At 37.0% G+C, this 25,724-nt stretch overlaps 1 protein-coding gene across 1 annotated transcript; it reads right to left on the reverse strand.

Annotated features, from left to right (window-relative positions):
- Positions 1-8,565: 8,565 nt before the first annotated feature.
- LOC131328066 (receptor-like protein 9DC3) lies at positions 8,566-13,617 on the reverse strand. The gene is made up of 3 exons (XM_058361205.1): positions 12,705-13,617; positions 10,625-12,377; positions 8,566-8,664 (listed from the first exon to the last, which is right to left on the reverse strand). The coding sequence occupies exons 1-2, from the start codon at positions 13,615-13,617 to the stop codon at positions 10,639-10,641; spliced, it is 2,652 nt and encodes an 883-aa protein (XP_058217188.1). The 3' UTR covers positions 8,566-8,664; positions 10,625-10,638.
- Positions 13,618-25,724: the final 12,107 nt, after the last annotated feature.

A 25,724-nucleotide genomic window follows, 5' to 3' on the forward strand; every position in this document is an offset into this window, starting at 1 on the left:
TTAATATTATTAAAAACTACTGATATGATATTATTTTCTTACAATATAATATCAACTTAGTATAAACCGTATTAATTATATCAGTTTAATTTATCTAGTAGATTAAGTTGGTTTTAAACGTTTCGAAACAACTTTGCGACCTTCCAAATATCATTTTTGACACCCGAACTATTTTTCCTAGACTTTTCACACCTCAAAGATCATAACTTGTTAAGATCATATTTTTTTTATTTAATTATCTATTTATTAAATTATTTATTAGTTATCTATCAAAGTTTACAAACGAAAAATCTTTGCGACCTTCCAAACAACGATTTAACACCCAAACTAATTTTTCCTAGACTTCTTACATCTCAAAGATGATATCTTGTTAAATTAATATTTTTTTTATTTACTTTACTATTTATTGTTATTTTTATAGCGTTTCCGATCAAAAATTCTTTACGACCATATAACCTTCTTATAAATACCCGAATAATTTTATTTAGACTCTCTATATTATGAAGATGAAATCTTGTTAACAGTAACATATTTTAATTTATAAATTAATTATTATCTATTTACTTCGCTTTCGGCCACTTTATTTAAACGTCTTTATTTAATTAAATCCCGCGACTCTTCGAACCCAACTTTTGACACTCCACTGGTTGCGTAGGACCTATAGGACTCTTATTTAAGTCATGATTATTATTTCAATATTTTTATCTAATTAATGTATTTAAATCAGTTTTAATTAATCTATTATCTTGGAATTAATTAATAAGAGGCCAGAAAAATTTCCTTTTAAATTATTTTAACACTCTTACTTGATTATTGACATTGTGACTATACAAGATTAAGGGCAACGGCCCATCCATAAAAAGTTGCGTGATTTCATTATCTATTAATTGTTTTAATTATTATTGATTAATTGCATATTGTGCTGATACTTGATTTGAATGCTAGATTGGACCCTAGAGACACTGGGTGGTATTACGAAATAGAATTCATCTAGACGATGCTAGATAATGGATAAACTGTAAAGTTTTTATTTCTAGATTGCCTGCAGGCGTGATGTTGAGATTTGTGATGAGATTGAAACTGGCGGGTGTCCAGTGATAAATTGATAGACTGGCGGGTGTCCAGTGATGAATTGATATACTGGCGGGTGTCCAGTGGTGATTGTGACGTGGTTTGTGAAAGTGGTACATAAGATAAGCGAACCCTAGTTATGATTCAGGCATGATAAGCTTTCCCCTTGTTGTAGTTATTGGGATGTATACTCGGTACATAACTTAGATGCATCTGCGACAGCAAAGGGAAGTGATCTCATGGGACCGAGCATGGCTAGCGGTTAGGGAGGAAAGATCTCGCGGAGAGATCTTAGATTTCACATTAAGTTATGAATAGTAACGAACTGGTTTATGTGGACAATATTTGTTTGACTTCTTCGATTCAATATTATCTTGTTTACTTGCTAATTGTAAAGTAAGAGGGGTGGTTGGGTTGGATTATTCTACTGGGTTGATTTATCACTCACGGATACGTCTGTATCCTGACAAATCGTTTGCTTCGGCGATCAATTTGCTAGTGGGCGCAGGATTCAATGGAGAGGATTCAAAGATGTTGCAGTTCAACACGGAAAGAATATCAAGAACGAAGATCGAGTGTGCTTTGAATTTGTATCAAGTCTAGAGTCAGCTCTGAAATTTATGTATTTTGAATCAGTAAATTTATCTTGTGACTGTAATAACTAAGCTTTATTTTGAAAAATTATATTTATTTAGCAAATTTTCTTAAGATTTTATTTTATATTGCTTCCGAAAAGTCGGGGCGTTACATTTTCCCTCTCCAATGAGAAGGGTAAATATCGTTTTTGGATTCTAATTACTTTCTCCGTGTCCCCTTTAGGAATCTTAACTCCGGAAGCTGCTTGAGCCATTTGATTGGCCTCACTATTCTGAAGTCTCAAGATGTGCTGAAAGCATATTTCATCAAAGTTTTGGGCAAGACATTGCACCTTTTCCAGCTGCAGGCTCAATAAGGGGTGATTACACTTATAATGTCCTGTAACTTGTCGGATGATCAATTGTGAATCCCCAGAAACTTTCAAATATCGTATACTTAAATCTTTTGCTATTTCCAAGCCTATGATCAAGGCCTCATACTCTGCTTGATTATTTGTTAGAATTCTACTTTCATCGAGTTGGAAAGAAAACTGAAACATTTCTCCCTTTGGAGATGTCAAAACAACACCTGCCCCAACTCCACTGTCTGTTTTTGAACCATCAAAAGACAATTGCCAAGGTCTAAGCTCCAAAAGATGTACCTCAAAGGTGTCCTCTTCCAAAGGTAGATTTGGATGCTCAGATAAGAAGTCTGCCAAAGCTTGTCCTTTTACTGCCTTTTGAGGCACGTATTCAAAGTCATACTCTATTAGGGCTAAAATCCATTTCCCCTGTCTCCCTCTCAAAATGGGTCTAGACAGGATATATTTTATTATATCTGTTTGGGAAATGATCATTACTCTAGCTGGCAAAAGGTAATGCCTTAATTTAATTGCTGAAAAATATAATGCCAAACAAATCTTTTCAACACATGAATACCTACTTTCACAATCATTTAACCTTCTGCTTAGGTAGTAAATTGATTGCTCTCGGCCTTGTTCATTATCCTGAGCTAACAGACTTGCAATCGAATGGTACGTTGCTGATATGTACAGCTTCAATGGTTTTCCATTTATTGGAGGCATCAGAACAGGAGGCGTCACCAATGATTGTTTTAAAGTATCAAAAGCTTTCTGATGCTCTTGTTCCCATCTGAAATCTTTCTCTGACTTCAATTTTAATAATGGGGAGAATGCCATCGTTTTTCCAGATAGATTGGCAATAAATCTTCGAAGGAAATTAATCTTTCCCAAGAACTGTTGAAGCTCTTCTTTATTGGTTGGTGCTTGTGCTTTCAAAATAGCATCAGCCTTAGTTTTATCAATCTCAATCCCTTTTTGATGCACCAAGAATCCTAAAAAGTTTCCTGCCGTGACACCAAATGCACATTTCAAAGGATTCATTTTTAAATTGTAACGCCTCATCCTTTCCAGAGTCTGTTCAAGATGATGTAAGTGCTCGTCAACTGAATTTGATTTTACAACCACATCATCTATATAAACTTCCAAGAATTTATGTAGAAAATCATGGAAAATCAAATTCATAACTCTTTGATAGGTTGCTCCTGCGTTTTTCAATCCGAAAGCCATAACCACCCATTCAAACGTCCCTATGTATCCAGGACATCTAAATGCTGTTTTATGTGTATCTTTTTCAGCTATATATATTTGATTATAACCAGCATTACCATCCATAAAGGACAGCATTTGGTACCCTACTGTTGCATCGACTAGCAAATCAGCAACAAGCATTGGATATTCATCCTTTGGTGATGCGGTATTAAGATCTCTAAAATCAACGCACACTCTAACTTTCCCATTCTTCTTTAATACTGGGACAACATTTGAGACCCATTCAACATATTTGACCGGTCAAATAAACTTTGCCTCAAATAAACGTTCCATTTCTTTTTTGACTTGAGGAAGGACGTCATCCTTCATTCTCCTAGGTGCCTGTTTAAAAGGTACATAGTTCTCTTTTATAGGTATTTTGTGCTCAACTAAAGATCTATCTAAACCTGGCATTTCATCATAACTCCAAGCAAAACAATCTTTAAACTTACGCAACAAGTACTTAAACTTTTCCTTTATTTCATCAGGTAAAGCAGCATTTACATATGTGATCTTAGGATCTTCTGGAGTTCCCAAGTTGACTTCTTCTGTGGGATCCTTTACTTGGGCCCCATCATCATCTAGCTTAGCCGGTGCTGGTTTCAAATCTGCTAAACCTAACTTTCATGTTTGGTGGGCTATCATCAAAAACACATTCAGCCCAATTACAAGAAATAGGCTCATCTGCTTGCAATTTTCTTTCAACAAGAAAAGAAAATAACCTCTTAAAAGTGGCTTTCACAGTAGCCAAATCTTCACATCCTGTGTTCAATAGGTTTCTAAACATTAAAAACTTGTTGATCAATTTTGGCAGGCCTTGATATAATGTTAGGCCTGATGAAATCCTTGCTCAGCTCCTGGAACCCTTCCTTGATGTATTTGAGGAATTGGCTCTCAGTTACTCCAACTTGATTAGATCTGACTTCTGAGTCTTCTATTCTTGTTGGCCACAAATGTTCGTTGTAGAGATCTGCTTCTACGTTGTTAGTCTCTGCTTTGAATGGATGTCGGTCTGCCCAAAAGACCTCCATTCCCGCTGCTTCTTCTTGCTTCAGAAAGATCAAGGCCTGATGCAAAGAAGATGGCACACAACTATTTATATGGATCCAATCTCTGCCTAGTAAGGCATTGTAATTAGATGAAGAATCGATTACAAAAAACGTTGCATTCATCCTCCTACTTCCAATCTGCAGTTGTAAAGATATGACTCCTTTAGCAGGAGAACATCCTCCAGCGAAATTGCCAACTGTAACTTCTGTTGGGATCAGATCATCATTGGTTTTGTTCAAAACTTTCAGCATTCTAGAAGGTAAAATATTGACTACTGCCCCATTGTCGACCAACACTTTTGAGATAGGTTGGCCATTCATATGCAGTTTAATATACAGTGGTCTTAAATGCCTTATTGAGGCATCATCAGGTGTTCTAAGAACTACAACACTGTTTCCGTGTTCATCCGTCTCAACATTAATGGGCTGTGACTGAGGATGCTTCTCTTTATCCATTATTTTTACAATCGATTGAGTATTATCTTCAACATCACCTGCCAAATTCATTGGCTGATTTGGTTTTGCCTTGAACTGCTTTGGCAGAACTAAAATCATATTACACTGGTAGTTTATAGGTACTGACCTGAATTGGATTGCGGCCACGCTTTCTCCAAATGTTGCAGATCTCTGTGGAGATGGTGAAGCATCTTTGATCAGGTCTTCCTGTTCTGACCCTTCGTCAAAGAGATCATCATCATCTGCTTCCATGAGTTTCTGGAATTCCTCCATCTTCTTCTTTAAGCTCTGCTTCAATTCTTTTTTACCCTTCAGCTGGGCAGTCGACTGGGGAGGATCTGTAGCATTACTTTCTTGCCCCCCATGCTTAAGAATTATCTGCTTTGGGCCACTGGTTTCTCCTTGCTCCCGGGTCCATACCATGTTTGAAACCTTTGATGGTTCCAATCTCTCTCTTGGTTCGAACACATGATCCCATGGGTCACCATAAGCCCTGGCTGCAAACTTCCTTTGAAGCCTTCTTTTCTGTGAACTGGATACCTTAGTGTACCAACCCTCTGCTGGAAACTTTGGGTGACTAAGTGTACTCCAATCCTCATGATCATTATTGGGTGGCATTACCATCCTAGGTTGGTGCCATCTGCGTCCATAAGGTCCTCTACCTCGTGGTCCAGTACCTCTTCTGAAACCGACACCCCTTTGGCTAGGGTATCTCCTCTGATTAGGAAATTGGTACCCCGCTGCTTCAAGATCTTGGCAAGAAGGCACCCCAGGCCTTGCAGGCACGACTGGATGTCCCCTGAATAAGAATGGTCCATCATCTGGCCCATAGCAATGCTCTGACTCTATTCTATTAAAGAGCCCTGGATCTATGCCTTCATAAATCAGTTTGGCTCCAACGTATATTTGAAGGTCGTTTCCTCCCATTGTGTTGAACCTCAGTCCGGACTTGGAGAATGCACTTCTCTGATCTTTTTCTGCTATAATTGCTTCTCCATACTGGACTTCATGTCCACACCTGATGCAGAGGTAATCGTTTGGGAATCTAGAGGTATGAGACTTTGCTGACTCTTCTTCAGTCTGCATTTGATCCTCATCTCCTTGCTTTTGTTTCGTCATATTGGAACCCAACCTTTTGGCTAGGCCGACTGTCACCATGTTCACTTCAATCTTGGGAAAAGGATTGGATTCGATTCCCATTGGATCCTTGTCGCCTTTAGCATACTGCAACAATCCCTTCTGGATCAAATCCTGCACACAATTTCGGAATGTGACACAGTTGTTAGTATTATGCCTAAATGAATTGTGCCATTTACAATATTCTTTCCCTTTTCTATCTTTATCAGAAGGAATAATATGCCCAGGACTCAAAGTAATAAATTTTTGTTTCAACAATTCATCAAATATTTGGTCAGCTTGTGCCAAATCAAATGAATATTGTCTATAATTTGCTTGCCCCCACGCCTATTGGGTTGAGATGAAGGCATATTCATTGATTTTTCTGTTTTAACCAGAGTGTCACAAATTATAGGAGTCTTTCTGACAACTTGTGCTACATCTATCTCAATATCACCTTCCACATCTTGGTAATATGTTCCTAGAGACGTGTTCCTCAAAAGCTCTTCTTCTTGTAGAATAGCTTCAAACTGAGATGCCCTCATAGAAAGTTCAAACAGATCTTTGAAATTAGATCCATTAAACTGCTTTTTAAAATTAAACTCGAGACCATCCTGAGCTATTCGAACTATCTCGGTCTCTGGCACATTACAATGACATTGGTTTCTTAATCTCTTAAATCTAGTTAAAAACTGTTCTGCCGTTTCATTTGGCTTCTGTTTTAACTTAGCCAAGTCGGCAATTGAAACCTCTAGTTCATGTCTGAAATATTGAGCATGAAATTGTTCTTCCATATCTTGCCACGTATGGATAGAATTTGCAGGTAGGCTTATGAACCATGTGAATGCTGTTTTAGTTAATGAATGTGGGAATAATTTCAACTTAAAAACATCATCAGAGCCGAGTTCTCCTAACTGTAGGCAAAACCGACCTACATGTTCGATTGTTGACTGATTTTCTGTACCACTAAAAAGTGAAAGCTCAGGCAATTTATATTCTCTTGGCAAAGGAACATTGTCAACACAATGTGGGTAAGGCTTTCTAAACATGGGTTTTTTCTACCCTGCGTAGCCCTGGTCCGTACACATCTTGGATGACTTCTAATATTTGTGCCCTATTAATATTCATGGGATCTGGGGCTCTAAGGACATTTGGTACGTGAGGTTGTGCAAGAGGGCCATTCTGACCGTTCCCATTGCCAATATTTGGCATATTGTGAACGTACTGACCACCATTTCCATTATTCGGTCCTACTGGCATAGTATGATATGTATAACTGCCATGATTTGGCAGAGTTTGTGCAGTACTATATATGTGTTGACCATTATTCATGACATGGACTCCTGTGAAACCAGTCTGAGGACTTTGACTAGAATTTAAACCATGATTCTGACCATTTCCACTACTGTTTCCAACTTCATATATAGATGGGACATTCTGGTAAAAACTAGTTGGCTTGATTGTGGATCGTAGAGCAGTTGATCCTACAAACGGTCGACTGTGCACATTCATATTTGAATCAAATGCTGGGTTTGTATATACCTGCTGAGGTGACTGTCTGGGCAAATCTCCATATTGCAATTGTTCATGTACCACACCATGTGCATCAACATCTATGACAGATGGGGGCGTAACTACCCTTCTCAATAGGGTAATCAATTCCTGTGCCGCTTCGTCTTCTGGGTTAGACAAAACCTGCGCCAACTGCCTGGAAAGAATCTGTATATCTGTCGGTGCGTTCAAGCCATTTCCTTGGCTATTTTCTGGCACCCTTTGTTTAGGATGCGCCACGTCGTTTTGGGTTTCCAGGCCTTCATTCTGAGGCTCTGCAGGTCTGTCGCCTTGTTTCCTTGTTGCTGGTGCCATTACTTCCAAATTAGTAAGGGCCCTCCTTCTAGCGCCAAAATTGTTTGTCTATTTTACTGATAGTCAACTAATCGACTAAGGATTGCTGAGTGTGCTGGAAATGTGGGTGTTTGTGGTGGTGGAGTTTGGTTCCTTGCCGTATTTCAGGACTTCTCTGGAAGCAAACTTAATGAAGTGAATGGAGATGAAAGAAGAACAACAAAATGGACTTTATTATTCCTCGGTGTAGAAGTCAAATCGACTATGAGAACACAATCGAACAGACGGTTAAATTACAAGCTACTCCTAGAGCAAGAAATGTAAAGTACAGATAAAAGTAGAAGCCTTTGGGCGATTGATTGGGGGGTTCTAAATATCTTTTTTTCTTGTATTTATAGGCTGCCATCGACTTGAAATTCAAATCATATGGAATTCCCTCCTACGATTTGAATTAATTGGCTCCATGCTCCCTATTCTTGCTCCACTATCTGCACGAGGTGGTTATTTCTCCATGATCTCACATGTTCCCAACGTTATAATTATTCCAACTGCCTACTCGCATTAACTACCTTACTCACGATCTGTATGTGATGCAATATTCTGACACGTGTTCAGTCGAATATCAACCGTTTGATCAGTCAATTTTCCTTATCAGTCCATTTTCCTTAACAGGCTTCATATTGCATTTTATCAATTAGTCTAAAACGTGTTGACACGTGTAACATTTTGACCCAATCGATCATATTAGACTAAATACTAAATTATGGTGTAAACACTGACAAAGAATTAAATGCACAAATCTCTTTTCATCTTTAGCTGCATTCTTTGCGAAAAGATCAGTGACCGAGAAGTTATTTGAAGACTATATAAAACATGTATTATACAGGGCATGATATTATTGTAGTACTCGTTCTAGCAAGCCACCCCAGTTATTATTTCCTCCTGCAAAATTCCAGAAAAAGAAAAACATTAATCACCATCAGAGAATCACTTTCAACTCTCTGTGTCCATTGTTGATTAACTTGATTTGGTCTGGAAAGTTTGGTCACATATCTCAATGCTACAAAAACATTTGCTAAACAAATCCATACCCTTAATTAACGCAAAGAACTTACAACTTATTAAGCGTTGAGTCATCCAATAATCTAGCAGGAAAAAGAAAAAGATGGTCTCACAAACTACTAGGAAAGAGAATGTGGGTACGTGGCCCAAATCTCTTAAAGGCTGAAGGATTAAGTAGACCGTGAAGGTCGACATAGCGAAAAGGAAAGGATAGCCTCAAGGGCTTCTCAAAAGGACGACCACTCGTGAGGTCGGAAGCTTACACTTGGGAGGCAGGGCTCAGATGACTCGGGAACCGAAGGGGGAATGTGTCATGTTGTTTTGAATCCAAGGGATTGTATGAAGGCTTGAGCTCCCTTTATTATTTTTGTAAGCTCATTAATTTTAAACTTGAAAATAGGTTCTTATTTTTTAAGTATTTATTTGAGAAAGCGGAACGGCTCTCTCTCTCTCTGATTGCCTTGAGTTCTCTCCTCCTCCGCTTTCGATTACCTCAAGTCTTCAAGAAATTGTTGATCTTCTCGAATCAAGGGCAGAGCCATGTTGGGGCCCGGAGCTCTCTGATCGATCGTCCAAGTTTTACAAATCAATAATTCTACAACCACACCCACACACACATGTTTGGGCTCCGTTCACATTGCACACTCTAGTGTGTGTGTGTGGGTGTGTATTTGGGTGTGGTCATAGAATAATTATTTAAAAATTTTATTTTGTATATACCTCATTTTGAATATTATTGATAATTATTCATGTATAGCTATTTATAATCTTAAAAATTTTGATTTGATTTTATATAAAACCGGTTATTTTACATTCTCATTTATCAATTTCTTTCATAAATAAAAAATAAGCACGTGACAGTTGAAGTAGCCTAAAAAAAAAATTGGTATAGTTTAACTGCATTAGGCTAGAATCATTATAATATACGAATGTAACATATTAGAAAGAAAAAACCATATGATATAATAAGTATATCTTACACACAGAGTACCAAGTACCAACTAACTATTGTCCAATTAATTTTTATTTTTGAACAATGAAGAGATGTTTGGTTTCAACCGATAAAAAATTGTGGTGTTGGTTTGAATTGTAGTATTCAGTTTTAGGTACGGGGAAAGTCTACAATACATACCCCTTAAAAGGGTGTACCATATGCACCTATTTTATGATTAATTCATAACATTTTAGTATTTTTCATAACTTTTGTTCTAGAATTCGTAACCTTTCAGTAGTACGGTTCGTAACATTTTCGTTATGATTCATAACATTTTGGGATATCTTGTAATCTTTATACGATTCGTAACTTTTTAGCAATATGATTCGTAACATTTTCTCTATAATTCATAATATTTTGAGAGGTGCATATGATACACACCCATATAAAGGGTGTATATTGTAGTATTTCCCTTAGGTACGATAGTACTCCCTCCGTCCCTTTTTAAATGTCCTATTTCGTAACTCCAACTTATTAAAAAAATATCATCATTATACCTTTCACATCAACTTTTTTCTCCACTTTCCCTACTTACCCATCATCATTACACTTTTTATTTACTAACTTTTCAAAATGGAATCTACTTTTAGAGACAAAATAGACAATGTACCAATTTTTACCCACTAATTTTACCAAATGGACACTTATTAAGGGACAGCCCAAAATAGAATATTGGACTATAATAAGGGGACAGAAGGAGTAATAATTCTGATTGAAAAAAAACAAAAACTTATTTGTAAATGATTTGAACCGTGAACCCAACTCAGCGATGAGATTGCGGATGAGCATTAATTTGACAAGACTATCTACGTTGTAAAACAATCATCAAAACATCAAAGCACTTACCCGGAAAACAGCATCTAACTTTGCTGACTTCTTCCCCAACCAATCTGATTTATCCTTACCACCTTCCTGCGCCGATCTCCTCCAACTATTCTCGTATACCATTTCAGTCTTCCAATCAAGAACATAGCAAATCCCATAGTCGCTCCTATTACAAATCCGCATCCATACCCCATCAGCACGATCCTCCAAGTAAATCCACTAGCAAAATCATCATCATTATCATCTTGGGATATCGGTTGTGGAGGCTGTGGTCGTGCCTCACTATCTCCACATTTCTTTGACAACGGAAATCCACACAATCCCGAATTCCCAACATAAGAGTTATTCTCAAATGTATTAAACTGTTTTCCTTGAGGTATGAGACCAACTAGATGGTTTTCCGAAAGGTTTAAGACCGCAAGAAATGTCAGACTTGTGAATTCCCCTGGAATCTCCCCGGTGAACTGGTTCGAAGAGAGGTCTAACGATTCCAACATTGTAATGTTTCCTAGCAATGATGGAAGATGACCGGAAAGACCATTCCGAGATAGATTTAGCAACCGAAGTCCTTGTAGCTTTCCAATGCCATTTGGAATCTCTCCTTTGAAATTGTTGTATGAGAAGTCGATTGTTGTGAAGACTGTGAGGATATATGTTAATTCAGTTGATACCCCCTTCAGGACCAACTCTACAGAATAATGATGACCAATACTATCTCCCATGTATCGCAACGGCATTTTCGATTTATCCACATTCATTATGGCTTTGAAATTGAGGAAATATCGTTCCGGTAGAAGCCCAGTGAAGTTGTTATGAGAAATGTCGAAAATTCGAAGCTTAGGGAAAGGAGATTCAGTTCTAGAAGTGCCTATAGGACCATGAAATCTGTTTGATTTCAAGACAAGAACTTGCAACTCTGGAAGAGACTCCAGCCAGTCAGGGAATGCACCATATAGATCGTTGTTCCCAAGATCTAGAACTTCCATGCGTTTACAATTGGCGAAAGATCGCGGCACTGGTCCTCGCAAATGATTTGCATTTAAACTAAGACTTCTCAACCTACTTCCATTTGCAAATGTTGTTGGGATAGCCCCATGGAAGCCATTCGACCGTAGATCTAAAACTAAGAGGTTGCTGACATTTCCCAAACAGTGGGGAATAACACCACTTAAGTTGTTATTCGACAAAACAAGATACATTAGGGCACTGGAATTGCAAATTGATGATGAAGGGATTTCTCCTGTTAGTTTATTGTGTGAGATTAGGAAGGTGGATAATGATGATGCTGGAACTCGGAATGGTCCTTGAAGATAGTTATAGGAAAGATCCAAAAAAACCAAGGAAGTCCCCCCTACCCACTTCGGAATCTCTCCATGAATTTGGTTGTTGGATAGATCTAGTGATTGGAGGTTCTCTGCTATTTTAAAGAATTCCGGGAACTCTCCATGAATTTTGTTGTTGGATAGATCTAGTGATCCGAGGTTCTCTGCGCTTTTTAAGAATTCTGGGAACTCGGTTATATTGCAAGAGGACAAATACACCGAAAAAAGATTGGGCAAGGTAGCATTGGCATTACTACCACTACCAATGCTCACAGCTGAGATATTATTTTCCGAAAGATCAAGTTTTTCAAGGTTTGAGGATTTCTGTAGCTCCATGACACCACTCAGATTATTCGACGAAAGGTAGAGGAAACGCAAGTTCACAAGACCTGATATTGACAGCGGAATGGGACCATGCAGTTTATTGTTGCTTAAGTTAATGCTCACAAGACCTGAGATTCAATCACTTAGGAATTCATGAATTTGTCCAGTCAACTGGTTATATCCAAGGCTTAAAAGTTGCAATGAGGGAATAGTAAATAACCACGACGGTAGTGTTCCGTTGAGAGAGCAATTGAATAAGTCGAAGCTTTGTAGGATTCGAAGTCCACTTATGTTGTAATTAGGATTAGGCCCCGTAAGTGGATTAGACGAAATGTCTAAATCAACAAGTTGTGTTAGGTTGGCCACGGAAAATGGAAATGGGCCATTGAAATTATTATCGTTGAGATGTAAATACTCCAACTTTGTAAGCTTAGAAAAAAAATTGGGGATTGTACCATCGAGATTGTTGGCCGCAATGCTCAACTCGGTCAGTTGCTCAAGATTTGAGAGAGTAGATGGGACCTGACCGTTCAAAGCGTTTCCCGATAAATCTAGATGAGTAATCCTCGTGAGGTTTCCAAGCGACTCGGGAAGAGGCCCAGAGAGTTTGTTGTAAGAGAGATCCATGTAATTTAAAAACCCAAGATAGCCAGTAGAATCGAGTAGTTTTCCATCGACTCCGGTCCCAGCAAGGTCGAGAGTTGCTAAAGAAGACAAATTCATCAAGGAATTGGGTAGACCCGAAGAAATGTTTACTCCGGTAAGCTTCAGGTTTTCTAGGCGGGTCAAGTTCATGAGCAGGGTTTTGAAATTGTGCGGTTCAAGTCTTAGTAACATAATGGAAGAAGAGAGATCTAGCGAAACAAGTTTGGATAGGTGGGTGATTTCTGATGGGATAGAGCCTGACAGAAAGGAAGAGGATAGGTTGAGATGGGATAAGCTCATGAAGCGGCTAAAAGAGGGTGGAAAGGGGGAGAAGTTGAAGTGATTGAAGGCGAGATTGAGTTGCTGGAGGTGTGAGAGTTGGAAGAGAGTGGTATTCGGATGAATGGTGCCATAGAGGTGGCTACAACTGAGGTCAAGCCCGGTCACGTGACCAGTGGACACATCGCACGTGACCCCGTCCCATGAGCAACAATCGGAATCAGTAGTCTCGTTCCAAGACAGTGTCTTCGGGTAATCATGAACATCACACCAAGAGGAAGCATAGTCTATGGTAAACATTTGCTTAAATTGCAGCAGTGAAGATCTCTCATTGAGAGAACACAAATGATTCGACGAAGGAGATGAAGAGAGAGGGGATGAACAAGCAGATTGATACTGGAAGAAAAGAAAGAGGAAATGGAAGAGCCATATCAACCTCTCCATTTGGTTTTTGGATAGAGAGTGGAAAAGTGCTGAGTGCCTTTGGTTTTGGAATTGTTAGATTGAAGTCATCGATCCCTTTATATAAACTGGTACAAGTGAGTCAGTGTACAACTAGTACTTCTGATTAAGTGTTTCTCAAGTTGAACTGGTTTTCCTTTTAAAAAAAAAAAGGAAAAAAACCTTGAAATTGGTTTTTCAAAGTTGACTTGACTAAAAAAACTTGAAATTACTCTCCCGCACCACTCGTTTATGACTCAACTTAGACTTCAAAAATGGGAAAATGGAGCTGCTGAGAAGACAAATTTCGATTTATTAAAGGGAGCTGCTAAGAAGACAAATTTCCGTCCGGAAAAAAAACAAACTATCCTTATGGATATATTGTCTACGTTCTACCAAATGACGTATATGTTATATCAAAGGGTCAGAATGACGTTTGGAATACAATTTAACGTTAAACGTAGGGGTAGCAATCCTAACCCTATATTTTTTAATCCGTCCAAATCTGTCCACTTAAACCTAACCTAATCCGTTCATGTTGTATAATAGGTTGATATGGGTTGAAACTATATCAACCCATATTTACATAGATTTAAATGGGTTTAATATGGGTTAAAATTAAAAGACACATGGAAGGAGATCCTGAAACCGCGTACTGGTATGTCGTGATTTTCTCGAAATATGACAGCAAAAACAAAAATTTACTCCCCACTCCCACCTAACAGCCAATATCCTACGTGGATGGTGGGGCCTCCCTTTTTCCCCTCTCGTTCAAATTTACTCCCACACATACATTTTCTTCACATTCCTTAATTGCCAACAAAAATTTACATTTGTTAATTTGTGTCAAATTTTTGTGATTTTTTTATTCATCTCGTTGAAAGTAATAAAAAAAGTAAAATTATTTTTTTGAATTAAAAATAATGTATTGTGAGAGAATGATATGTCTCTCTTAAGACGAGAAATAAGTACTAAAAAAAAAACCCTTAGCAGAATGTTATCTGAGTTTCGATCATAATTTGACGCAAAACATTATTGTTCTCCAAAGTATGGTGGTTGTCTATGTCTTGTTTGGTTCTTTTCCGGTGGGGTACATCTAATTGATTGTCCATATGTCTATTACTGGCAAATTTAGGACTAATAAATAATGTACTTTCAGCAAAATAGATTTCAAATTTTATCTACAAATTAAAAGAACTCGGTATTATCTACTAACGTGTGGAAAAAAGTTCCAATTTAGTTTCTTACCAAATTTAATACATCACATAGCAATGCGTTTTGCGGAGCGGACAAATATAAATTGTACCCCCTCCATCCAATATTGCTTGTTGGATAACTCTTCTTTTATTGACAATTAGGTATTCCAGTCAACTTTTGCCCACCAGATGTTCAGAGAACATATTTTTTTAAGGAAACAACCAATTAAATACAACTAAATTATTCTCATAATAACAAATATTGTAGAAAATGTTACACTTTTTCATTGAGAAAAATGGATTGTGAAACTATATATTCTAAGAAAATTAAGGCACAAATTAGTCTGACAAGAAAGAGGTATATTTTTTTCCTCTCATGCATGGAAAGAGAGAAATGCATACCGTGTTGTTTGGGGTGGACTTAGTCTTACAATTGAACTTCTATATCATGCATTTATATTCTAAGATAAGAAAATAGAGACCACAAATTAGTCTGACAAGAAAGATATATTTTTCTCCCTCATGGAAAGAGAGAAATGCATACCGTGTTGTTTGGGGTGGACTTAGTCTTACAATTAAACTTCTATATTATGCATTTACATTCTAAGATAAGAAAATAGAGACCACAAATTAGTCTGACAAGAAAGAGATATTTTTTCCCCTCATGGAAAGAGAGAAATGAATACCGTGTTATTTGGGGTGGATTGTGGACCCTGTATGAATCCTTCACATGCATACGTTTTTGGATGCCTCTGTTTTGTGAATTTTTTTCCTAGTACCGTTTGGCTTTGTTGGAGATTGGATTCAAGCAAGCAGCTGTGAACAACCAGAATCGACTTGAGAGTCAAGCAATGAATTATTGAATTAGGTTTTTGTGAGTTGACCTGGGTCTTTTTTGAGCAGCGGTACAAATGGCCCTATTCTGCATCTGAAAAAGTGAGTCAAGTCATTCATTTTGTTTGGTTTGTTGCGCAAGTGTGTAAAATCACACTAATTAGATATCGATATAGGCATGAACGAGCCATTTTTGTCTTGAGAATTTTTTAAAGACTATTATGCATTTGAGACAAAACTTTGATCAAGATAATCAGTCATGTGTCGTTCGTGTCCTTACCCTATCTCGGATCAGAGTAATTTTTGGCGCGGCCATTACGAATTCGAGATGGGGCGCATGTATGCATTGTACAGCAGGTCCCCCAGTTAGAATTTAAGTAGCTTGATTTTTTTCAACTTTGCTATTGACACGGATAAAACATGCACAGATCGTGCACTGATCTCGATGTGGGACCCATTACGGGTCCTACACAAATAATCCAATCCGTCCATTAAATTTAAAATATTTTTTTAGGAGGCCTTATAAAAAATCAGATCAATCCGATACCTAGTACACTTGGTGCACATCAAATGATGTACCCATAGTAGGGCTTTACTCTCTCTCTCTCTCTCTCTCTCTCTCTCTCAGTTCTCTGTTTCTCTATCTCTCTCTTTATATATATTCTTAACACATGAAGAAAGGGTGGTAGCCGATATTTCTATCTCTAACTCTATCTCTCTGATCTGTTTCCGTATCCCTCTCTCTATATATACTTAACTGCACTATACATATTTTTCTTCGTGCAGTTTTTTCTTTGAATTTTTTCGCAACAAAGCTGTGTTTGTCGAAATTGAGATAACTTTTGCTTTGTAGCCGATGTGGGACAAGGTCAATAGCCTTCATATCCCGAGCCCTCAAATGCACTTCTACTGGGTAACAGAGACATGCATGGCTAATACTCACCTGTGTAGAGCTTAACTACTGAGTTTCAAACCAGATTAGTGTATTAAATTACACCCAAATATGATAATATCATTCATTAACTTCACCGTTTAAAATTTATTTATTTTTATCAACTTCCTTATTACTCATCTTGCCATTCATTAAGCTACGAAATTGCATATGTCCGTAGCTATATCAAAAAAGACTATTAAATTTACAAAAGATATTCTATGTCAAGTGTCAACATATCATTGATGTTGCACATTATACAACAATATTTTGTTCATCAAACTCACAATGTCCATTTTCGGTATTAAATTTGAAATGTTACAAATATTATATTGCCTTTGCAATAAATTTGAAACGTTACAATTATTATACTGCATTTTCGGTGTCATCAAAGGGGGCGCGAAAAGAGAAGTGGTCATAAGTTTTAGGAGTACTAGATTTAATTTGGCGAGTGTTGTACGTACTTGCAGTTTTCTTTTTTCTTTTTTTCTTTTAGATTAGAAAAGAGAAACAAATAGACGATATTAATTAATTGAAACCTTGGCTATGGCAGTACGTAAATAATTAGATCCTGGGCTCCTTCTGATTTTTTCAATTTTTGTAATCTTATTAATTTGGTGGGACATTTGCATTGTACTCGTTGATATTGCGGTATGCCAAAATGGATCAAGTCCAGCTCTGAGAAGAGCGGATTTGTCAAGTATTTCTATGATTTGACTCGGCTATTGATAAATAAAAGCATAAGGTGGGAGAAAAGTACACACCCAGCGTTACGTACGAGGAAGCATTTGGATGTAGCTTTTCCAACACTATTACAAACGTTAGAGTTTATCATGTACTTAGCGTTATCATTCCCTTTATATTCTAGGGAAGATCATTTGGATACTAGTTGAAAGGCTGAAGGAGTTCACAAGAGATGACAGTGATCTTTATTCCTTTAGTTGTTCGAAATGTAGAAGAAAAGAACGGTGGAGAAGAGTCAAACAACGAGTCTACTAATGATGAATGTGTGAATATCGAGGGAAAGAAAGTTAATAACAAGAGGCAAATAGAAGCTGTGGAGAGGAAAATTGAAGTGTCGGATAAAGCGTGGTGTGCGGGAGTTGTTCACTTGTCAAGTGAGAATGAGGTGATTGCAGTGAAATGAGCTAGCATAGGGAAGAAGGTAGTGATTGACTACAATCCAACTACATACAGAACAATTCCCCTAATCCCTAAAGCTCATAGGTCATTCCAACCTTTAGCAACCGCTGATGAGGAAAATCAAAATTAAAACCTTCTTTGTTTACCTCAAATTCCTTCTTTTGAAATTGTAAATGTAGTCAATCCAAAAAGTTTAGGTACACAACAATTCAACAACCCAATCACAACCACAACTACAACCCCTCACAAGTGATTGGATTGTTGTATACCTAAACTTATTGGATTGACTATTCTTACAATTTCATAAGAAGGAATTTGAGGCAAACAAAGAATGTTTTTGATATTTCTCATTAGTGCTTCCTGTAGGTTGGAACGACCTGTGAGCTTTAGGGATTAAGGGAATTGTTCTGTATGTAGTTGGATTGTAGTCTATTACTACCTTCTTCCCTACGCTACATTCTTTTCCTACAATCACCTCATTTTCACTCAACAAGTGAACAACTTCCGCACACCATGTTTTATCCGAGACTTCAATTTCCCTCTCCGCTGCTTCTATTTGCCTCTTGTTAATAACTTTTTTTCTCTCGATATTCACATATTCATTGTTAGCAGACTCGTTGTCTGACTCTTCTCCACCGTTCTTTTCTACTACGTTTCGAACAACTAAAGAATAAAGACTGTCATCTCTTATGAACTCCTTCACCCTTTCAACCAGTATCCAAACAATCTTCCCTAAAATATAAAGAGAATGATAACGCTAAGTACTTGATAATCTCTAACATTCGTAATAGTATTGGAAAAACTACATCGATCCAAACGCTGCCTAGTAACTAACGTTGGGTGTGTACTTTTATCCCACCTTATGCTTTTATCAACCAACAAGTTTGTCCACACAGACAATCTGTGCACAAATTGTACAAAGATTTTGTTGTGGGAACCAAGGGTCCCACACAAACGATATGGGTTGTTCATTAAATGTAAAACATTTTTTCAAGGGTATCCGTAAGAAATTAGCTCAATCCAATATCTATAGGTGCTCGATCCAATCATCTAACTTTTCATTATTCAAAAATTTGAATGAAAAATTTAGATGATTAGATCAAGCACCTATAGGTATCAGATTGAGCTAATTTTTTGCGGAGACCTTTGAAAAAATATTTTACATCTAATAACAGGTGCAAATTGTTTGTGCGGGCCCCAACACAAAATCTGTGCACATATCGTGCACAGATTGTCTGCGTAATTACCAGTCTTGTTTATCAACAGCTGGGCCTAATATTCACGAGTGAGGTCCAATTTAGACAAGGAAGCTGCTACCCACATAAACAAAAGCGCACAGATTGTGCACAAATTTTTTTATAGGGCCCACCACGGGCCCAATACAAATGATCCGAGCCGTTCATTAAATGTAAAACACTTTTTCAAGAGTTCTTGTGAAAAATCAGCTCAATCTGATATCTATAAGTTCTCAACCTAATCATTAACTTTTCATTGAGATTTTAGGATAATGAAAAGTTAAATGATTGGATCGAGCACCTATAAGTATTGGATTGAGTTGATTTTTCACGAGGACCCTTGAAAAAGGGTTTTATATTTAATGAACGGATCGAATCATTTGTGTGAGATCTGTGGTGGGCTCCCAAAAAAATCAGTACATGAAATGTCTGTGTGGACAGACTTTCTATTTAGACAACCACTTTATAAATGGGCTAAATTGTTGTGGCCCAAAACAACTGGGTTGGGTCCACCCAAATAGATCAAAAGCCCACCCAAAATGGAAGTTGTACTTTTCTCCCCCCTTATGTTTTCATAAGAAGACATGTTGTCCCTTTTTTTAAATAATTTGGGAAAATGATGGCACGGGACGTGTTTTGATAATTAATATTTGTCAAGGACATTTTTACTATTAACAAATTTTCTTAGTATATCCTTGGCGGGCATGAATTATCAAAACACGTATTTAGCTGTCATTTTCCCTAATAATTTTTCAAAGGCCCTGCGGAAAAAGTCGTTCAATTCAATACTTGTAGGTGTTGGATCCTGTAATATGAATGAAAGATTAAAAGATTGGATCAATCGAACATCTACACGTATCAAATTAAGCTTATTTTTCACGGGGCCATTCGATTTATTTTTTATTTTTTAAAAAGGACAACATTTCTTCTTCTGTTATCTTCAAATAGAGCAGTAAAACGAACGAGTTATTCAAGCTCGACTCCTTAAAAGTGTTAGATCGACTATAATTGTAAACAAGTTGAGGTCAACCACGTCTTTAAGCTTTGTTAAGTTTTCAAGTCAAATTTGAACAGCCGTGCACTCAACTCAATAATCTCGTATCACTTCTAAACTCGACTCATAATTGGCTAGATTTTTTCTCGTTTCAAGTCAAATTAAGTTTTCAAGCCAATTTTAGACAATCTACTACTTGGCTCGATAGGTCGGAAATTCAGTGGGGCTGCGGGGTGTCGTCCCTGCCCAAATATTTATTCTTCTATTTTAAGTATATAAGTAAATAGATTGTTGCATTCAGTATGCCTTATTGTTTGAAGAATATTGAGATAACTATTCCAGTTACAACTTCTTATGGACACCAGGTCATGGGTGCATCTTAAGTCACATAACTTGGCTTCTCTTGTTTCTCACTTGAAAGTTGAAACAAGCAAAGACTACTGGTCTACTACTCGATCCCTCCATCCCATTAATAGCCCCTCGTTTTAGTTTAATCCGATTAAAGACTAATTATATGGGAGAAAATTTTGTAAAGACAGATCATTCACGCAGAATCCACACGGAGACCAGAGATTTCATGAGAAATGAAATTTCTAAAACCAATCAGCCCAATAGGCCGACAATAATACTTATGTGAATGTATATTAAAAGTTGTAAACAAAAAAAAAAAGTACGCAAGAATAGTGTTTTCCTTGTCTTTTTTGTGTGTTTATTGTTAGCCGGCTGACAATAGAAAGACCACCGCACAAGAAATTACTCCCCAATTTCCCTTTCGTTTCTCCCTCTTGTCTCAGAATCTCTCCTTCCCTTTTTCATGTAAACATTTCTCTGTAGTCCTTCGTTGGATTGTATACAAGTCTGAAAGGCATTCCATGGAATGGAGAGGCGTTCTGTTTGAAGTTTTGCATCTGAGAATCGGCACATGTGACATTTGCTTTTCAGAAATGATATGAGTACAGCAAAAGCTGTACAAACAGCTTTTACTGATTAATTTTGGACCCGTTTCGGATCCTATAAAGATAATTGGAGCCGCTCATTTTGTTTAAATTTTGTTTTTTTAGGGTTTTTGTGAAAAATCATATCTATCTCTGAAAAAATAAAATCCAATAAATCTGAAAAAGGAAGATCCGGAATCCCAAAGTAACAATTAAGAATTTAGAAATTTGTCAAGATGTTCGAAACACTTAAATGCCCTAGCGTGTTACTAGAGTCTATGTTGTGCCTAAGATAAAGTTGGATAAAACTAGGTAAATTCGTTTCGATCATGGCTACAAATGTCGATCAAATTAAAATTTTGCATGAATTACTTACTTGATAAGATGAAAAAATTAAACGCCTCAGATCAAATAATTGGGATTATGATCGATGGGCTCGATATTGGTGATCACTTAACACAAATGTCGTGCTTAAGGAACTCAATGCAGGATAAAAAATATTTTTACGATACAACGTCTATTTGTAACAACAGCTAATAGGGTTCGTCTCCCCCTTCAATTTCAAAAAAAAAAAAAAACACTAGTACTATCCCAACGCATCTCTCTCTTTTGGTAATTATAAGCGTTCATAAACTGGCCGGTGTATACAAATAATACAACTCCAATCAAATTCGCATAAAATAAGCTACAATACAATTAAGCATTTAAGGGTACATATAAAAATCTCTCACATAACAAAATCAGTGCAGCATTTGCTAATGCATCCACACAATGATTTTGCTTCACTAATCAGTTGAATCATACCCAAGGCATCAACTTCGATTACCAAATTCTTCACATTTTCCTAGCACCTTACGCCTCAAAACTCTTTTAATATATATAAATGAAATCCAAATATCAGAACAATAGGTGCACACCAAATGTACATCGGGTGGATTGGGATCCACTTCAAGGTTTCCTAAAAATTATCTGAGCCGTTCATCAAGTTGTCTAATTTTTTCTTATATGAATCTTTTTAAAATAAATTAGTTGATCAGACAGATATGAGTAAGGTCTTGATCAATTCTTTGTTCAATTGCTTATTACAAAATTGAAATAAAAATTGATTGAGCTTTTCCCGAGATCTTACGGAACTGATTTTTTTACAGACTTCATTAAAAAAACACTATTTTAAAAAAATTGAGCGACACCAATCATTTGTGTGAGACTTCGAGGTGTATACGCACAATCTGGTGTACATTTGTTGTCCCCATAGCTGTACATGACGAGTTCGATTAGGGTACATCATTTGGTGTACACCGTGTCGTTTGGGACTCACTTTCATATCCTACTCAAATGATCGAATCTGCTCAAGTTGTTTAGAATATTATTTTAAGGATTCCTATAATAGATCAGCTCATTCGAATATAAATAAAGGCTTGCTCATTTATTTGCAGGATCCTTAAAAATATACTCTAAACAAATTGACTGACTCCGATCATTTGTGTAAGACTCCGAGATAGGTTACACACAACACAGTATACATTATTTTGGTATACACCAAATGGTGTGAGCATAGTTTTATTGGTACATGATAAGTACCCGTAATATTTTTGCTTGAAAAGGGATAGTGGGAGCAACAGAGTCCATAGAAAGGTGCACTTCTCTGTTTCTCTATCCCTCTCTCTATATATACTTGACACATGCATGAAAGGGTGACAGCCCCCCTCTCTCTCTCTATATATATACTTAACCAGTATTAGGTGCTAGGCAACGTTTCTATGTAGCTTTTCCAATACTGTTACGAACGTTAGAGTTTATCATGTACTTACATTCTCTTTATAATATTCCAAGGAAGATTGTTTGGATATCGGTGGCCATCTTAGTCTTGCCAGTGTTCAAGGCTTCGAATTGATGATAAAGTCGGTTATGACTTCGCTCCAATAATTTGTATCTTGTTCCTAATGATTCGTGGAATTGGGGTCTACAATTTCATCATGTTCGATCCAACCGTAATCAAAGCATTGAATCCAAAGTTCATCATTGACTATTTCAAGAGGAAAAAAAAAAAAGAGGCATGGTTTTCCCTTGGTGGCGTTGTGCTTGCCATAACAGGTTTCATTTTCTTTTACCATTGTTTGTTGCTTCTTCTTTTTAGGTGTTCTAATTCTTTGCATAATTGAAGTTTGGTCGATCGGGATATAAGGAAAATATAGCCTTTTGACATGCTATATGAAGCTTTAGTATAATTAGATCTTGAAGTTTGTAGGTTAATACATAAAAAGTATTGAGTAATTTACACTCACCTTATTTGCAAAAATACAGAAATTGAGGCAATGTTTGCGAATCTTGGTCATTTCAATGTTCGGTCTATACAAATAATTAAAGTATGTGCGCTATGGCCTATAACTTATCCATTCCTAATGATAGCCTACATTGGACAAGCCTATAGAAGGAACAATGACGAGCCTCTTTCCTCATTTGTTGTTTTCTGGGTACACATGCATATACCACTGTTCAAATTTCAAATCTATTAATTGATTAATGAAAATTTTGAATATATGCATTAATGTAGATGGTGTGTATTGGCCAATGTTTGAGGTGGTCGTGTTGGCAGCAATCATAGCAAGTCTAGCGATGATTTCGGGTGCTTTCTCAATCATCCAGCAATCCCTTGCACTAGGGCGCTTTCTCAGGGTGAAGATGGTCCAAACATCGGCTAAGTACGAAGGACAAGTTTACATACCCGAAGTCAATTATCTTCTCATGTTGGCATTCGGAGCAATCACGGTTGCATTAAGAAACACTATACCAAGATAGGAAATGTGCTCACTACTAGAAAAAGTGTTAAAGATCTCAGTTTTTTGGTGTGATCTTTCACTTTTAACCTCAGTTTCAAAACCGTGGTCTATCAAGGTGTAACCAAAAGTCCATATCTTTTAACTACAGTGTAAGACCGTGATTAAAACTTATTAAAACCATGATCTTTACTTCTTTCCATCCCAGTTTTTTCCTAAAACCGTGATCTTTAACTTCTTTCCATCTCAGTTTTTTTCTAAAATCGTGATCTTTAACTTCTTTCCATCTCAGCTTTTTTCTAAAACCATGATCTTTAACTTCTTTTCATCTCAGTTTTTTCCTAAAACCGTGATCTTTACCATTTTATCATCTCAGCTTTACCTAAAACCATCTCAGTTTTTTCCTAAAACCGTAATCTTTACCATTTTATCATCTTAGTTTTACCTAAAACCGTGGTTATTGCAAAAAAAAGAGACCACACTTTTACATAAAACCGAGATTATTTTTTCCCATATATAGTCTCACTTCTACATAAGAGGTACTTTCTTGAATAGATTTTTTTTTTATGAATTAGATAACACCCAACGTCTACAATTAAATTGTGACAACATAAGTAAATCAAAAATATATATTAGCTGACAAATTGATCGTACATTTTGAATTAGGAACATTTGGTACAACCACAACCTAACAAAGAGAGTAGAAACTATACAATGAAAACTGAAAAATAACATACAAAATAACTACCCTAAGAAGTAATCTAATCCCGGTGACACATCCATGTGCGCACTCGCTCCAAACGATCCTTACAACTAGCTCCCTTCAAAAGGGCATCTACTGCATTTGCCTGAATAATAACAAACAATAAGAAAGGGATCAATGAACTTCGAAGTTTATGTTCTGACAAGGACTAAAAGAAAGTTATCAACATATAACAAGACAGAATATGAAAGAATCTATGATGCTTAGCTTAGAATAGATAACAGGTTTAGTAACATCCAACTTCTAATGTGCAATCTCACTTGCACATTAAAAGGCATTTTTTGGTTAGATGTGTAGGGAAGTTCTTTATACAAATGCAGGGCTTGTTCCTACATCCCTGCCCAGATATGTTAGAATCTGTAGAGGAAAAAGAAAATGTATCGGCAAACTATACATCTATCCCTTTTTTCCACTCTCAACAAATATGATCCAAATGGCCTTAAGGTATTATCACAACGATTGCTTTCTACAAGGGACAAAACAGAAATTGTGGCATGAAGTCCAAAACCTGTAGTAGACCTTCATTTTGTCCTCCACCAGTATAAGAAATCTTTAGTTTGTGATGGTCACCTCATCTTCGAATTCAAGTAGCAGATACGAGCTAATATCTGAATGGATGTACTACTAGGGTTATGATGTGGTGACTTTAGAACCACCCCATAAAGATGTTCAGGGCCAGTGACATTAAGCACCTTAGAGAGAATTTTACGGGGGAACAAAAAATAAGGCAGTCCATTCATCAAATATAGCTACCTCAGCCCGCTTGTTTTTTCCCTAAATATTGCAAAAACTCGGTGTACAATACAAAATCCTCTTCACTATCAGGCAAAAAGTAAACAACAGTGAATCCCATGGCCTCGGCGCAGTGTTTTGCCAACACGTGAAGGCCTGTTTTGGCCGAGCAATTGACCACGACAGGACTACAGGATAGAAAAGCTCAATATCAGTAAAAGAAATGAAAGCACAAATACTTCATGTCCTACACCTATCACATCTAATTACAGAGTTCTGAGTAAGTGGAAAGTACCACTGGGAATCTACTAGGGAAATTCGAAAAACCAAACGTGTAAGGAAATACTAAATGGATAGAGAGCAGAGCAAACTTAGGCCATGATCTCCTAAGACCACAAGCAATCCCCCTACGAATCTAATTAAGTACTTAATATGTAAGCAGCACATTGAAGTCCATGATCTCCTAAGACCATAAGCAATCCCACAATGAACCGGATAAAGTATGTCATGACGAAAGAAGCACATTTGAGTACAGCAAAGGTTATACACACAAATAAGCTATCAAATACA

Source organism: Rhododendron vialii, chromosome 1a (genome assembly GCF_030253575.1).
Source record: "Rhododendron vialii isolate Sample 1 chromosome 1a, ASM3025357v1".
NCBI lineage: Eukaryota > Viridiplantae > Streptophyta > Magnoliopsida > Ericales > Ericaceae > Rhododendron > Rhododendron vialii.

Bases quoted from the DNA above. Each gene is read 5' to 3' on its own strand.
- LOC131328066 (XM_058361205.1), bottom strand. From the start codon at position 13,617: ATGGAGAGGTTGATATGGCTCTTCCATTTCCTCTTTCTTTTCTTCCAG. The intron at 12,378-12,704 runs GTACAATCCCCA...ATTGAATCTCAG, and splicing joins TGCGGCCAACAATCTCGATG to GTCTTGTGAGCATTAACTTA.